The sequence below is a fragment of the Brachycentrus maculatus genome, unplaced genomic scaffold (genome assembly GCF_059751285.1).
Source record: "Brachycentrus maculatus isolate JH-2025_06_01 unplaced genomic scaffold, ASM5975128v1 h1tg000147l, whole genome shotgun sequence".
Taxonomy (NCBI): Eukaryota; Metazoa; Arthropoda; class Insecta; order Trichoptera; family Brachycentridae; genus Brachycentrus; species Brachycentrus maculatus.
Genome location: NW_028280900.1, coordinates 1,812,742 through 1,829,815, shown reverse-complemented (window position 1 = coordinate 1,829,815; position 17,074 = coordinate 1,812,742). Strand labels below are relative to the sequence as shown.

Sequence of the window (17,074 nt, the reverse complement as noted above, 5' to 3'; positions counted from 1 at the left end):
GTAAAATTCCGTGTAGTGCACAAGCGGCTTTAGTATTCGCGCAATACAACATTATCATTTTTATTAGTAGAAGTTTTGTCATAATATGTTTATTTCTATATTTTTTTCACGAACATATTTCAAAGTTCTTGAACCATTTTATTCTTTCAAACGTCCTACAACTTAAGTTTTATACTGATTCAGATTAATTTCATATGATTCCACATAATATGTTTAGAAGAAAGGTTTTTTTTTATCTTAAAATTATTTACAAAGACAAAATAATGTTTTTTTATACATAATTCGACGGATACTTTATATTTACAAACGCACCCCACAAAAAATGTATTGCGCGTACGCAATCAAGAACGTGATTTAAAATCGTGATGATAGTACTTATGTATACCTGCTTTCCATTAATTTTTAAAGTAGGTAAGTAGGTATATAACAACTTAGAAGCAATTAAAAAAATATATATATACTGTTTACTGAAATAAGCGTGAAAAAAAATCTATATCATAAATTAGTTAGTCTGTGTCTATATATAAAATATGTACATAATTACCTAAAAAAAAACGTTAGATTAATTTTGCTAGTAATCTCATTAGAGTTTTGATGAATGAATTAATAAAACGAAAAATTTAAGTCAAATCCAAGAATGTAGAAAAAGTAAATGGGTTTAATTTTTTTTCTTTTTACGCCCAAATAAATAGATAATTGTTGACAAATTATTTAAATAAAGATTGTAATTAAGTAAGCACAAACATTGTTTTGACTAATTGATTTAAAAAATTAGAAGAAATATATCCATGTAAAAAGGTGCCGGAACGCCGTTCCACCGCATTACATGTAAAAAAAGCCCTGGGTATTGTCTTCTTCTTCTTCTTCTTTTAGGACTAGGTCCTGTCATTCTCGGGTCTCTCCTGGGAAGTGGAAGACCAGCTATCCTTCCATCTTTTAGGTGGTCTTCCTGGGGGTCTGATCCCGCCTATGCTGCTGTCCGGTGCCTACCTCACCACTCGATCCAAACTCGCTCTTCTCACATGATCTCTCCAGAAACGTCTTCTTTCTCTTCCCCATCGCACAACATCTTCGACATCACAGATTTTTTCTTATTTCTGAGTTTCTAACTCTGTCACGAAGTGTTAGGCCTGCAATGGGTCGTAAAGTCTTCATTTCCGATGTTCTAAGGCTTTTTGTTCTCGCAGTGTCGGCTCTTGTTTCCGTGCCGTATGTCAAGATCGGTCTTATGCAGGTTTTATAGATCCTCAGCATGTATTTGTTTCTCCATACAAATTTTTTTAAGCATCCAGCTACAGCAGAGGTCTTATTTGCTTGCTCTCTTACCTCATTGTAGAGGTTATTGCTGCTGGACACTTTGACACCCAAATACTTGAATTGCATAACTTGCTCTATGATTTCATTATTGATTGCAAGTTTGCGTCGTATTGGGTCTCTCGAAGTGACCATGCTTTTTGTTTTGTTAATGGAGATTTTCATGTTATATTTTTGAGATGAAAGGTGGAATCTATAAAGCAGCCTCTGGAGATCGTCTTCGGAATTGGCAATAAGAACAGCGTACCTGGGTATTGGTATCAATTTTTCAAAACCATAAGTATGTGTGATGATGCAATATGTTACCAATTTAAAAATATAATTTTTTTTTTCAAAAGCGAATTGTACAAACAAAAATCATTAATAAATTGGTTGATATTTCGGATTTTTATACAGAGAGAGAATATTAAGAATCTTTATATATGTGTTTAATTATAATACGATCAATAAAACACATTTTTCTGATGAAAAATAATTAATTTATTTGTATAAAGTGTACTTACATAACATTATAAATTAAACAGGATAATATATTCATATTAAGTATGGATACAAACCACTTTGCAATCATTATTAACTCAAGAATTTTAGTAACATGATAAGGTTAATGATAAAGTTGTGACAGGGATCAAAAAAGGTTTATTGTTTTTTGAAAATAGTTAAAAAAAATATTTCTTTATCGAATTAAATAAAACAGTGTATTACATGGAGATTTATATGAACAAATAATAATTAAAAGACAATTTTAAAGAAATAATGGAGTAATGAATGATTCATTTATTTTATTTTTTTACACTTTTCTTAAGAACACGGGAAATTATTATCATTATGTAGTGTTGTGATTGTAAATGAATGAAGAAAGATGAATTTTGCATTGGCACTTGTGAATATAGCTTGCAAATTCGAAATTGAAGGGACCGAAATTAAAACCATAATATTTTTTTGTTGTTGTTGATAATTTAATATATTTTTTCCTTAAATTTTTGGTTTATGAACTAATATGCCGCAATGTTGTCAACAAAATAAAAAAATCAGTGGATGCAACAAGAATTGTCATGAAAGAAATACAAAAGAGATTTTATTATTTTTCTCACATTTTCTTGGGTTTTTCTCTTATAATTTATTTCAAATTTGGGGCAAAATATTTGCCAGTATTTAGGTTATTTGAATACATGAGCATAAACTGTTATACTTAACAGATATTAAGTTTAATTTAAGAATTTAATGGAATGTCTAAGATTCTTAATTTAAAAAAATTAAATAAATACTTAGTGTTGAAGTAAAAGGAATATTTTTCTCTAAATCTCCATGTCAAACTTTTAAAATAACAATAGGTTTGTAACCTTTTAAATACAACATAACACAATGTTAAAATGAAGAAAAAAAACAACTACAATTTTCAATGAAAGGCAAGTAAAAGGCTCTAATTATCGAATGATTTGATGAAAGCGTGAAAAGTTGAGGAAACAGAATGTGCTTAAAGATACAAAGATCCTATGTAGCATTTCTAGTCACAGTCTAGTTATTTGGTCGCAAACAACCGAAAATGTGTTTTGTGACCATATCGGCCGCTATCGTGACTGGAAATGATACACGGGGAAAGGCAAGGTTAATAAAATGGGAGTTTCGTAACATTAGTACCGCGGTTTCCATTCAACAATCTTTTCTAAATCAACATTTTGTACAGGAAGGATCCACAAATATCGTAGATTTGTTCACATTTAATAATAAAATTCGATAATCTCACTCTGTCTCATATAAAATTATGTATTCTAAACAATTATACCTAACTATCTACATTATTGGTCTACTTTTCAGTTCTTAACATAAGTTAATACTATTATTACCTATTGAGGTTTTTTCAGTGAACAAAATATCCGATAAAAATTATAAAACAATGTGCAAACAAAAAGTAATAACAAATCATAAAGGCTGAAATATATGAATGTATAATTTAAAGATGACGATGAATTGACTAATTGAGAAAATGAATCTATGGAATAACAACAACTACATAAAACACTCTTAATTTCTTTCATTTGAATAAGTCCAATGATTTATACAGGTCTGATTTCTTTTAACATTCAATGAATAAAAAGATTTTAAAAATAAATCAAAATGAAATAATGGAAAGTGAAAAAATGAAGTATTTTTTTCAATGAGGTAAACTTCATTTAATTAACGTTAAAATTTATTACCTCTAAAACTGCCAAGCAATTATTTCAAGCGTTTACTCAAATTTCATTTAAACAAAAAAAAATGTTGATAAAAACGGTTTTAAAGCAATTAAATCAATTACTTACAAACTGCGATTGAATCTTTAAAAGGGTTATTAGAAACAAAAGTATCTAGATTGGTCAAGCAACATTTATAATCGTTGTGATGGCTAATACGGTCATAGAGCACTGAATGTGCGTTTTGTGACCATACCAACGGGAGCTGTTAAAAGAAATGAAACCAAGGTAATCAATCTCATTCAATGTTACCATTATTTTTTTGAGATATGCAATGCATGCTGGCAGTTCCAGCATTAATGGAAAACCAGAATATTGCCATTGTAATATGATTTGGTAAAAGTCATCTGTTTAAAATGATTAAATATATTAAAAATATGGCAATTCAAATATATCAAGAGTGTTGTCTTAATCCTAGGTTTTTTTTTTCATTTTGTTTATTTTTTCTCTTTTTTTGCACTTTTCTTATTTGCATAATTAGTGCCTTTCTCGTCAGCATTCGCTTTCGAGTTATTTGATTGATGGCTGAACCCTTCAGGTTGGGGTTTGGGTTTATTAAGACAGGGGTTCCCTCGTGGTGTTGGGAAGGAAGAGGCACATGAGGCCGCCACCGGCGAGTAGCGCAGCTACGATGAACGTCGGAGCGGGACAGTACGTATCCAGGAGTGACGCAATGACCACATTACCCACGATGCCGCCCAACCTGGCGGCCACCATGGAAATGGCAACCCCAGTAGCTCTGGAAAAGAAAAATATGTTTAAATCATCATTTCTAATTGCAGCAATGGCTGATATGATCACAGAGCGCCAAAAATGTGATTCGTGACCGTGTCAGCTACTAACATGATCATAAATGCTACATAAAATGGTGTTCATAAAATTTAATTCTGTGTAATAAATTAATATACTTAATTAACCTATTTACTACTCCTTAAAGGTGGCCATTTATGTTACATAGAAATAGTGCTAGTTGACATGGAATTTATAAATTATCTTCAATGAATAAAGAGGTACCTTAGGTTGGTGGGGAAGACTTCGGTGATGAGGCAGTCGAGAGCGGCATTACCACACGAGATGACGGAGCTGAAGATGGCGCTGACGATGAGATTGTTCTGTTTGTTATACACAAAGAACATTCCCGCGGAGCATAGACCAGCGGACAGCGTTGAGAACACTTGAAAACAAACATATGATTACATGGTGCTTGTAGTGGTTAACATGTTTAGCTACCGCGCTGGAGTTCTCAGAGTTGATTCCCATGGGGATCAAAATAAATATAACAGATTTTTCACAATAATATTGATTTAATATTATTGTGGACCTTAACTTAACTAAATAATTTTTCAATGGTCTATATATTTTAGCTTTTGGTATGCCGCGGAATTCTAGAAGAACTTTGGTGAAAAAGGGTTGAGGAGCACTGGTCTACGTGATGCAAAGCCTGAATCATGAAGACGCAGAATGTGATTAAGGGTTAGTGTGGCAAAATAGAGGGAGATTTGTTTTTACCTAAGAAGAACTTCCTTCCTAGCCTGTCCATGCCGATGACAGCGAAGATGTTACTCGGTATAGCCGATGCGACGGTGATCAGCGACTCCATGAATACCGAGGACTGTATCTCGTCCGTGCAGACTCCGATCTGACTGTGGGAACCCTGAGAGACTACGTATGACGTGACCTGACAGATGTCCGCTTCCACTCCTGGGTGGCTGCGGGAGTACTCGTCGAACCGGTTGAACATCTCGGGGAACCACATCATCAAACCGTAGTAGCTGAAAAGTAACAACAAATTTTATTAGGTACCATCAATCAGAGCATCAGAGTTGGTTAGATGAAGAATCACACATGTCCTCATACCTACCCACAGATTATTCTTACTCCTAACCTATAAACTTTAAAATATTTGAAGTACTTGATCATGCTAAATTATTCCTCGGTGTTCTTTTTCTGCTAAAAGTATTTCCAACTACATTCGTCTCATCTCACCTTATTTCACCGTTCTTTCCTCACTCATTCATTTACATGTTTTTTGTTATTTTTTGATACATAAATAATAAAAATAAAAATAATTTAAAAAAACTTATTTTTTTTAAAATTGGCTACAGTTGTTTGTGGAACTTATTAGTTTCTAATTGAAAACCATAAATGTGGAGGTCCTCACCAAAAAGTTACAATTCCAATATTGCAAAAACAATCCTTTAAATGCAAATCTGTACTGTTTACTGTGTTCTATTGAAATCTTAATTAAAGTTGCGACAAAACATGACTAATCCTATGTTAAACCAATATAAAATCATTAAATTGCATCAAAACGTTGAAATTTTACAAGCTAGAATTCCTGATTACTTAAAATCATTTATTATGAAAATGTAACATTTTGGTGAGGACCTCCACAAATATGTGTATATCATAATTACCCAATGTGGAAGGTGAAGTTGATGGTGATAGAGATGCATGTGAATCTCAAGATGGGAGAGACAAACAGCTGTTTGCTATTGTCCATAATGTCCACCATCATGTTCTTATACTTCCCCTTGATGGGCTCCTTCATCTCCAGCTCCACTCGGTACATCTCGTCCATTATCAGCTGCTTCACGGGGTACGCTTCTCTGTCCTTGCCAGTGTTGGTGTGGTAGATTCCCCTGAAGCACAAACAGAGTCAATAATGGGACACTCATTTTGGAGGGAGTCCAATGGAGGGGATGTCAATATTAGAAGTGTTAAATTATGAGAGTGAACTGAATATATTGTCAGCTTTCATAGTGTAGTGGTTAGCTAGTTTAGCTGCTGTGCTGAAGGACTAGGGGGTTGATTACCAAGGGAATCGAAATAAATAAACTAAGCATCATCACGCCGCTTCTCCGCAGGGGTAGGCAGAGAGAATAGAGTGCCACACCACTCTGTCCTTGCAAACATTCTTCGCCTCTTCCACGTTCATGCATCTCCTCATACATACCCGCCGATTGTTACGACTCCTAACCTGACCACTTTCAAGTATTTGGCATACCTGATCGTGCCATGTTTTTCTCGGTCTTCCTCTGCTTCTTTTCCCGCTAACATTCGCCTCATAAATTTGTTTTACCCTTCTTTCCTCACTCATTCAATAAATAAATATGAATGATTATGATATGAATGATTATTAATAATATGAAATAAATATGAATGATTTATTACTCTAATATATATGCATTTGAATTTAACTTTTACATGGCAAATACCATTGTTTATTAAAATTTATTGTGACACGAATGCATTTAACATAATTATCAAACACCGCGCGCGAAATATAGTATAGCTATGCAATATATAAAAGCATTCCAAATGGTTTAACAGTTATCACGGTAAAAATTCAGGTTTCAGTACTTATTTTTTTTGTAAAATTTTTACTGCAGTCACTCTTAACAACGACTTAGTGATACAGTGAAACCATTCTCTCAAGGTGTTAAGCCAGGATAAACATCTTCTTCCAATACATCAATTTACTTTCCACTTTTCTTTGTAATATAGTATGTATTACTTTATATTTCTCTCCATATTCTCTCGTGTTTCAGTAGTTAAATTTGTAAATAGACTCACTTGAAAATCTCGAGGGCTTCATCGTGCCTTCCTCTAGAAAGTAAGAACTTGGGACTCTCGGGTAACAGCAGTAGGAGTGCGGCTACGAGGAAGGAGGGCAGAGCGCAGATCAGCAAGAAAATACGCCAAGAGTTGTATTGGAAGGTCTCGGATTCATATCCAATCTCTGTAATAATACAAGGCATTAAACTTCTCCAAATTCAAACATAAATTTTGTATCCTTACAAAATAAAAAGATGGTTGCGGAGCATTGAAAATGTTCTTTATGACCATATAAGACCGCAACTGAGACCAGAAATGTTCCATGGGTTGAGTTTTTAGAGATATTCACCTGATGGAATGACAACCCAGGCTAGTCCAGCTACGAAGAGGTTACCCAACGTCCAGAAAGCTGCCATGAAACTCAACATGGAACCTCTCTTAGACTTGGGCTGGAACTCCGCAAAGTAGGACCAGATAACCGGGCCGGAGCCGCCCAGACTAGAATAATAAATAAAATATTAATACAAGAAATTTATTATTTTTTTGCAAAATTCTGCTTAGATTGTTTATTGAAGAGACAGATTTAAGCTCCTTTTCCTTGTAGACGTATTACTCATGTAGTACATGCTTGCTAACTTTTTACTTTTTACTTTTTTATCTTTTTTATGTTTTTAATTTTATTTTTGTTTTCTGACAGTCAAGTACTTTGTATTTTTTGTATTTTTATAAGTACGCAATGAATTGATTTTATTATTATGTAGTGAGTGAATTTGAATTTATCTCCCTCCGCAGTTTGGTATTTGTCAGATTTGGATACCATGGTAAATGGTATCAGGGGGAGGTTCAAAATGAATGAAAGCTAATTTTCACTCTTCTTATTTCTGGCGCCATCCCAATTTATCGTCTTTGTAGACTATTGCGGTTAGCGCTCCTCATCCTCAGATTGTAGGTCCTTTTGTCATGAGGACTGTCACATATGCCAATCATGTTTTCTTTCTGCAGCATCCATTCAGCAATTCTTTGGTCTTCCTCTAGATGTCTTTCGAGCAGGATTCATGGGGATTGCCTGGTGATATGATCAGGTTCTCTGCAACATTTGTGCCCATACCATCTCAATTGCCTTTCCTCTACCTTACTATTGATGTCTGTTACACCTAGGGTACCACAAATTACTGAGCTTTTTATTTTGTCTCTAAGGGGACACTACAGCTTACCATCTAATCATTCACATTTCAGCAGTTTCTAGTTGCTTAGAGGAGGTGTTGTAAATCGCCCAGCATTTGGAGCCATAGAGGAGTGCGGGTCTGATGATTGTTTGGTAAAAGTAATTTTTCATTCTTATATATAATATAAATTTCTATTATTTTCTACTGCTGTTATTGACTAGTCAATAAGTAGATACACTGTAAGGAATAGAGACTTACGCAGCCCCGTTGAGGAATCGGAAGAACATGAAGAGTGCGTAGTTCTGGGAGAAGGAAGAAGCCACGATACAGAGGGCGTTCATGATGGAGATGGCGATGAGCACCCGCTTGCGGCCCAGAGAGTCGGCCACGGAGCCCCAGCAGTACGCCCCCACCATCATGCCGATGAATATAATCGAGTTCAGCCATCCCTACAACAACAACAATTATTTCCATCAATATTTCTGTTCTTACATACTCATCTGTGAATAAAACAATGGTAAAATAAATGAAAACATGTTATTTTTTGACATCTCATCAAAGATGAAGAAGAATATGGAAGTCTGGGTATTTACGGGGCTGACGACCGTCATAGGCTGGTTTAAGTGATCACTTTACACACGTGTAACATTCACCAATTCTACCCATTATTGACAACCACACTAATCAAATTCTTTGAAGTTCTATATATGTGAACCAATTTTGAAACATTGTTCTTGAATCACTAGAACTTCACTAGAGACATCTATTGGTGAGATGAAAATAAAGTTTTTACTGAGCAGAAACTCTTTTATTGGTTTGTGAGGTCCGAATCCTGGATTATAATCGCACACAATGCCAGATTTTGTAAACAAGTATTTGGACACACTCAAAATGTTGTAAATAAATGTAAACATTTCAAGCATAACAAATTGTTAATTCACTTAATAATTACAACAAAATGAAATAATTATATCTCACAAAAAAGTAACTGCCTAATCTGAAACTCAATCCTGGGACCTTTGGATGTTGAATCTGCTGTTCTCATCAGTAGATCAGAGTTTAAAATTAATTAAAACCAATGTAAAAGTGATTTAATTAGTAATAATTGAAAAGACTAAGAAAGGCTTTTTGAGGGGTTTGGACATGTGTAGTGAATGATAGATAGAAGAATGACTAGGAAAGTGTATTTAACAAGTGAGAATGAGATAGCCGGGTAAGGACAGTCAAGAATCAATCCGAGCCAAAGAGAAATAGGTAGATGTATGGAAGTTGAATAAGATAGGAGTTTATATCAGGACAGAGGCGTCATTCCATCCTTTCTGCCCGTAGTAGTATTTTAATTTTCTCTCTCAGTATATAACAATAATATGGCACACTTTAACTCCATTTCGAGGATGCTAAGGTTGTATAATAATTTTAAAAATACTGATAATGTCACCATCAACATTTTTAATGATTTAATGGTCTATTACCAGATTTCAAATTGATTTCACCAATCTGGTGGAGTCTTGAATTTTGTACCGTATGTAGCATAGTTTAATTTCACTTTTAATTTTTACTTCTAATTTAATTTTTATTTTTTTATTTCATTACTTTTAATTGTTATTACCCTTTTTTTTACAACTATATTTCTATTCTTTATATATGTATTTAACCTGCACCTTTATTGTTTCTGTAAGCTTGTTGTGTTCCCATCTAATTGATGAAAAACATTCAAACAATTTGTATTGCATTGTATTTCATTTATTGTAATATGTTTACCATTGTTTGTGAACCATAAATAAAAAAATAAAATAAAAAAACTAACTACAGATATTCCGAGATGCATTGACACAACTAAGCAATGCCTGCACAAAATAGCATGTATGTGCATTGACTTCTCAATCGCGGAGTGGGGAATATGTAGAGGAATTGGCATTATAAAAAAGATGGTTGCCATATTACTCCATCTTATTTTTTTTAACATTAGCATAACTGATACATCACTTACTCCTTTCAACAACGTCATATTTAAAAAATTGTCAATTTTCAGTTGTGCGTGTTTTCGGAATGCCCAGAAAATGTACTATATCCCAGCAAAAGCAGCATATTTTTAACTTAATGTATACCCGCTACAGAGCTGAAAGTGTTTTTTGCATTCTGAAGAAAAGGTTTTGTTTAATAATTTTTTTAAATTTACTAAATATTTTTCAAATGGAGAAAAAACATTCAGGTTTTATCTAAAAAGATCTGTTGCACAGTAAAAAGTTCAATAAGTGGCTTGATATTTATTTTTGATTCATTTTATTATATTTTTAAACTTTAAACGATATCCTGAAAAATCAAGTTTTTTGATATATGACGTTGTTGAAAGGAGTGAGCGACATCTCCTGTTCACCAGTCATCTGCTGACACCAACCCTAAGAAACGGCGTGTACTTCCATCTCGTTCCTACGTTGATACTGATGTTATGATCCCGACGCCTGTCACCACCTAATATCTGATCTAATAATAATACCTGGTAAGTGGTAACCCCAACGTTCATGAGTAATTTGGCGAAATCAAGTAGTTATATTCTTAGGATGTGGACTCACTTTGGTATGTGTTGTGAGGTTAAGGTCGCATTGAGCCGATGGGAGGATGAAGGACATCGAGATGACGTCCATCTCCTCCGACGTACTCACGAGACCACATACTCCTAGCAGGAGGTAGTGGAACTTGCCATACCCTAGAATAAAAAAAAATAATCATTAGCTTTACAAATTCTTCATTTTTTTCATTGATCCCCGTGTGCAACCGAATAGTACATAAGGCACTGCATCGGATTGACACAGTTGTAGCCGTCTGGCCACGCCATTTGGTGTTGTCAAGTTGACAACACTGAATTATACTGCTACTGTCAGGTTGACAACACTGAGCGGATTCAACAAAAGCAGCCAACCGGAGCGCGGGGGCGAGAATCGCCTGCCATCGCTTGATTGTTAAAGAACGTATATTTTAGCTTCATATTTCATTCAAAGTTCAATAATCAATTAGATAAATTATAATAAGTTAATATCAAATCATTATCAAATTGTGTAAGAATTTTATATCAATAAACAAACTGTAAGTAAGCATTTCTTTTAAATCTCCTATTCTGGCATTCCGTCACCAAAACACACAGGGTCCACCATATTGGTGACCCCGACGAGCTTTTCTTTTAAATATCCTGCTCTGGCACCTCGTTACAATACCTCACACGGGGTCTTCTATACAGTGTTAAATTGAACGTTTATGAAGTTCATGTGATCAGTCCTGCGATCCAGATTTTAGAATGCAGTAGAATATTTGAAGGAATATAAATGATGTTAGAGAAGAAACTCTAAAGAATAGTAGGCCGGAGGAGAATAGTAGTGATGCTTAGAGCACTCGGGGTTGCATACTCCTAATCGTATATTTTGTGTGATTTGGACATTGCTAATACAGTAATACTGCTACAGACACTGCATGTGTTATAAATATGTTATTACTGAAGCCTCAGTAAAAAAACATTAATATTTCACTTATCAAAAGAGTAGAAATTATTCTTCTTCTTTTTTTATGACTTTTCACCCTACCAGAGTGTTCTAGCCGAGAGTAGAAATTGATAAACTACAACAATTTTTTTATAATGGCAACACAATTGTTTACAATGGCAACACAATTTTTTATAATGGCAACACAATTTTTCATAATGGCAGCACCAAATCAGGTTTTCCATCCATTATCAAATAAACATATCGCAGTCGTACAGGAGAAAGTGACCAACTAACAAAACGTAAAATGTTCAAGAGGGCCATTTAAGTCATTTTTGCTAACAAGAAAATGAACATCAATGCAGTTTTAACAAGTCAATATATTATACTTCCAAGTTTAAAATCCTTTGGGATTTTTTTCAGGGCAATATAAGTAAGATATCAAATAGACAATGATCACGTTTTTGTAAAAAATTCATTTGGTCACTATTTCCTGAATGACTTCGATATGTATCTTCGGGAAAATCTCTAACAACGTAATCCAAATTTGTTTTATTTAAATATTAAAGTAAAGTGATTTGTATTTTTGGCAATGACAAATGTTTAAAAAAATAAGGGTTCTGTTTTTTGCGGTTTGATTTTTTTTCAAATTCAGAATTTTCTAAGATATAAATGAATAAATGTACTCACCGGCTAGCTCTATCGCCTTCTCGAAGTCAGCTTTCTCGCAGTTCCCGCCCTTTTCTGGATCTTTGATCGGCTCTTTGAGCGTTGTGACAACGCCTGAAAACAACAACATTTTACTAAAACCAATTGAATGGGAGGATTTGAACTTGAAACTGGTCTAAGTTGTCAAGTTGACAGTATCAACCTAATTTCAACCAGATGAAAATTCAACTGCGGACGTTCACTTAAATTTAAATCATGATCGGCTCTGAAGTCGAAATAATATATATTTTTAAATGGCTACAAATTTTAATTTATATTTTAATGAATACACATATATGACACATAAATATTTAAATATAAGATGAAAATCGACTGAATGCAGTCGAAATGCGATCTCTCAGACGGACGTGGGGTTTTTCTTTTGAAAAAATGTTTTTGAAAAGAAAAGAGTTATTGAAAGGTAAGGAGTCAAAAAATGATTTTTTTTCAATATATACGAGTATTCTAAAAAAATGTAATTCCAATATCTTTTTTTTTTTTTAAATGTGCGTGGATACTTGTATGGCTTCTCTTGCAGCCGGTCTCTTACTGAATTTGCGAGTACCCCCTTAATCGATTTCACCCGAAAATAATTTTTATTTTCTTGGTACACGCGCATTTGCTTATTCGGATATTAAAGAAATTTGACAAAGGATAATAAATATTAATTATAATTTTAAGTTTGAATAAATTTAATTTTTACGGTTCTTAAAGAAGTCTTAACGAAAAGTCGTTTTGTCCGCCTCCGTAGTGTAATGGTCAGCACGCTCGGCTACCGTTCTGGAGGTCCCGGGTTCGATTCCCGAGTGGGGTAAAATAAATATAAGTGATTTTTTCCCTGTAATATTTATTCAATATTACCCTGGACTGGTACCTGAAGCTGAGGGCTGATCACCTTTCCTTCATGTGTAAACGATCAAGATAACACTGCGTCTATATAACGCAGTGCCCTATGCACCATTGGGGTGCGGATAAGGGTTTTATTATTATTATTATATCTTTTCGTTTATTTCAATGTTTGAAAAAATATTTTTTTCTTGCAATAAATGGAAATAAATATGTAAGTATAAACAATATAAGGGTACTGGTAACATTTTTCTCTCTCAATACATTATATTCATATTTCTCTCCTGATTAATGAATCATAATGATGAAAAAATAGCATCATTCGCGTAGCACCGAAGTTATGGATAAATAAATAATTAAAAATATTAAGACAGAGTGAGAGAGAAAGAGAAAAATATAATAAGACAAACTTACCCGAGAGCTCAACTTCTTTGGATCCGTTCTCTTTTCTATCGTCTTTCTTTACATCACAATCTGAAAATTAAATTATAATTAATAAAACAGTTACAATAAAGTTTTATGAAAGACGGCGAAATATCCAGCAACGAATTGGAAAACAAATTTGATACTGAGTTATAATATAATGTAACAACGTTGGAAGAAATACCACAAATCGCTCACTCCTTTCAAGAACGTCATAAATCAAACAACTTGATTTTCAGGAGAACGTTTTTAAAGTTTGAAAATATAATACAATGTATTATAAATAAATATCAAGCCACTTATTAAAGTTTTTACTGTGCAACAGATCTTTTAAGGTAAAACCTGAAGGTTTTTTCTCCATTTGGATAATATTTAGTATCTTTAAAAAAATTATTAAACAATACCTTTTCTTCAAAACCTTTTCTTTGTCCAACTCCGTAGTGTAATGGTCAGCACGCTCGGCTACCGTTCTGGAGGTCCCGGGTTCGATTCCCAAGGGGGGTAAAATAAATGTAAGTGATTTTTTCACTGTAATATTTATTCAAAATTACCATGGACTGGTACTTGAAGCAGAGGGCTGATCACCTTTTCTTCATGTATAAACGATCAAGATAACACTGCGTTTATATGACACAGTGCCCTATGCACCATTGGGGTGCGGAAAAGGGTTTTATTATTATTATTTTCTTCAAAATGCAAAAACAACACTTTCTGCCTTGTAGCTAGTAAATATTAAGTTAAAAATATACCGCTTTTGCTGGGATATAGTACATTTTCTGGGCATTCCGAAAACACGCACAACTGAAAATTGACGATTTTTTATTTATGACGTTCTTGAAAGGAGTGAGCGAAATGTCACATAAATGACATTTTTGTGAGACAAAATCTTGAAAAACTATGTAAAAGAATGTCTTAGATAAGTGTTGAGTATTAAATACCCACTTCGCCACACATTCTGATGATTTTCGTTTCGTATTTGTTGAGTTGTAGCGTTTGAGGAAGCGTTTCTGTAGAAGTAGTCGAGAGATACTTACTGTTCTGATACTTCGACCCAGGTTCAGCTTCTACCATTCTATGTAGGCGGCTTAGGGGAGTTCGTGCGTCGCTTAACGCTTACAGGAGACACTGTCCGATGGACAATCAGCGGCTCTGGAGAGGGGAGAGGTTGCTGCTGAGGGAGCTGAAACAACCGAACGAGAAACGTCAGTATACATGCGGTATATCACACGCAGTCAAGTCGTAGCGATCTAGGGAAAACGGAAGAATAACACGAATCTACAAACTCTTTCACCTTTATCTCAAGGGACTCGTGCACATAGCAGTGTTTAAGTTGGACAAGCTAGTTCGTACTAGTTCTCGTGAACGGGTATGCAACCCTGAGCGCTCTTTATTGCCTCCATTGCCGCTATATGTATTCCACGAAACATACTAAATCCAAGAAACTGGAGCACAGGAATGATCTTGTTTGTTTTTATATTATATTTAATTTGCAATTATCTACGATAATGTAAACACCACCATGTACCACATATGCACCATTTGGGCTCATGGGTTGTTCAGAACAGGACAAAATTAAAAATATCAAACTTTAAACTAAAAGCTGTTTAATTTTGTTATGTTTTGCCGTTTCGTGATGTTTACCCTAGATTACTTAACTATCCTTCGAGTGATGTTGTTACTAAACATTCGTAAAAAATACGACAACGAAATAAAACGAGAAAGAATAAGATAATCAAAAACATTCGGAATTTTAGAAATAATGGTAACATTCTTTGAGTTTGAAAGATTACGTAATTATGAAAAAAGGTGCATTAGGAAGGAAGGTCGAAGTAGGGGGCGCGGGAACGACGCGAACATTGTTTTTTCCAGAAATTATCATTTTTCTGTCGTAATTTTTACGATAGTTTAGTATTCTAGTGTTAACGAATTTTCTAACGATTATAAGTATTTTTTAAAAGAATTTATGAAATTGTCTATGCCTTTGTTTACTCAATAAGCCTCACTTTTACAGTTGATCATTGTTAATGAAAATAATTTGTGTTTGCTTTTTTTTGGACTAAAAATTAAATGAAAAATATATCTTTACGTTTACTTAAAAGCGACATCTATACAAAAAAAAATAGGTGGCACAATGTTAGATTTTAAGGAATAAGTGTATTTTTGCATTGTCGAAAATTCCAACAGTGAGATAAAAAATAAACATTTAAAAAATATTTCTCATTAGAGTCGAACTAAGTAAGACAACACAGTAATTAAAAATTAACAATCGGGAGTAATTTATGAATAAATTAATACGATTTTAATGAAATATTTACCCATATATGTCACATTATCGTGTTAGTAGGTAAATAAATATGTTGTCGACGATACATTTTTAATCCTGCAGCACAACACTGAATAAATATTAATATTACGAAAAGGTCATAGTGTATAAATAATTATACTGAATGTAACAAATGGAAAACCATATATAATTATGATGTCAATCATTATATGATACATTTTTTAACCAGGAAATGGAATTATTACATTGTTTCCATTGATGATATTGTTACAAACTATAAAACTGCAACAATGTCAGGCGATGCAATATTATCAGTGCAGGCAGATTCATTCATTCATTTACTATCTGCACGCGCAAAGTGTGACGCATAAAACGATGGTTTTATTTCTGGGTAGGTAACAAAATTTAATAAACAAAATATATATTTTTATTATTTTAATGCATTCAAGTATTGGATTTAACCCTCCAGAATTATTTATAAAAATATTTTATAAATGCGACTTAAACATCATATATTTTTATGCAATGAGAATATGAAAGTCTAGAATTTTACATTATTGAACTCCAGTTGGCTGACCATAGTAATCACTTATACGAGTGATGTACACAGTTTTTAATCAATTAAACAATAGTTCTTTCGTTGGAAAAAAACTCACGTCGGCAAGAGGAGGGGGGGATTTATTTCACTCACAAATTCTATCAACGATGACAATCGACACCAAAAAAGTTGTATAATGTAAGTATATAAGTATTATAAAATCTCACTGTATCCTTAAAAACAATTTTTTTTAAGTCCTAACGTAACAATTTATAAACATGTAAGGTAGGCACTATTCAATAAGATATGGTAGGCACTGCTTGTGTACCTATGTGTAATGCACGCCCCTGTTTTATACATTGGGGGAGAGAAAAAAATAAGAAATTGGCATACACACGTAGAAAGCATTGGCGTACAACCGAAGATGGATCTGAAACCCGTCAAGAGACTCATTAATAGTTAAACGACACTATCGTTCGAAGACGCAAGTGACCAGCCGGTCTAAATCGCGAAGAAGAAGAAAATAACAC

General features: G+C 33.7%; 1 protein-coding gene across 2 annotated transcripts in view; it reads right to left on the bottom strand.

Annotated features, from left to right (window-relative positions):
* Positions 1–1,770: 1,770 nt before the first annotated feature.
* The window catches only part of LOC148308834 (synaptic vesicle glycoprotein 2B-like), a 93,823-nt gene continuing 78,519 nt past the window's right edge, over positions 1,771–17,074 (bottom strand). For both annotated transcript variants that reach the window (XM_088261120.1, XM_088261118.1), the window contains exons 2-12: positions 14,757–14,902; positions 13,714–13,773; positions 12,436–12,528; positions 10,846–10,979; positions 8,531–8,721; positions 7,456–7,604; positions 7,125–7,290; positions 5,966–6,190; positions 5,058–5,320; positions 4,563–4,722; positions 1,771–4,287 (exon numbers count right to left, since the gene is read on the bottom strand). In XM_088261120.1, coding sequence (XP_088117246.1) covers positions 4,104–4,287; positions 4,563–4,722; positions 5,058–5,320; positions 5,966–6,190; positions 7,125–7,290; positions 7,456–7,604; positions 8,531–8,721; positions 10,846–10,979; positions 12,436–12,528; positions 13,714–13,773; positions 14,757–14,793 — 1,662 coding nt within the window. In that variant the 5' untranslated portion in view covers positions 14,794–14,902 and the 3' untranslated portion in view covers positions 1,771–4,103. The remainder of the gene's footprint in view (positions 4,288–4,562; positions 4,723–5,057; positions 5,321–5,965; positions 6,191–7,124; positions 7,291–7,455; positions 7,605–8,530; positions 8,722–10,845; positions 10,980–12,435; positions 12,529–13,713; positions 13,774–14,756; positions 14,903–17,074) is intronic.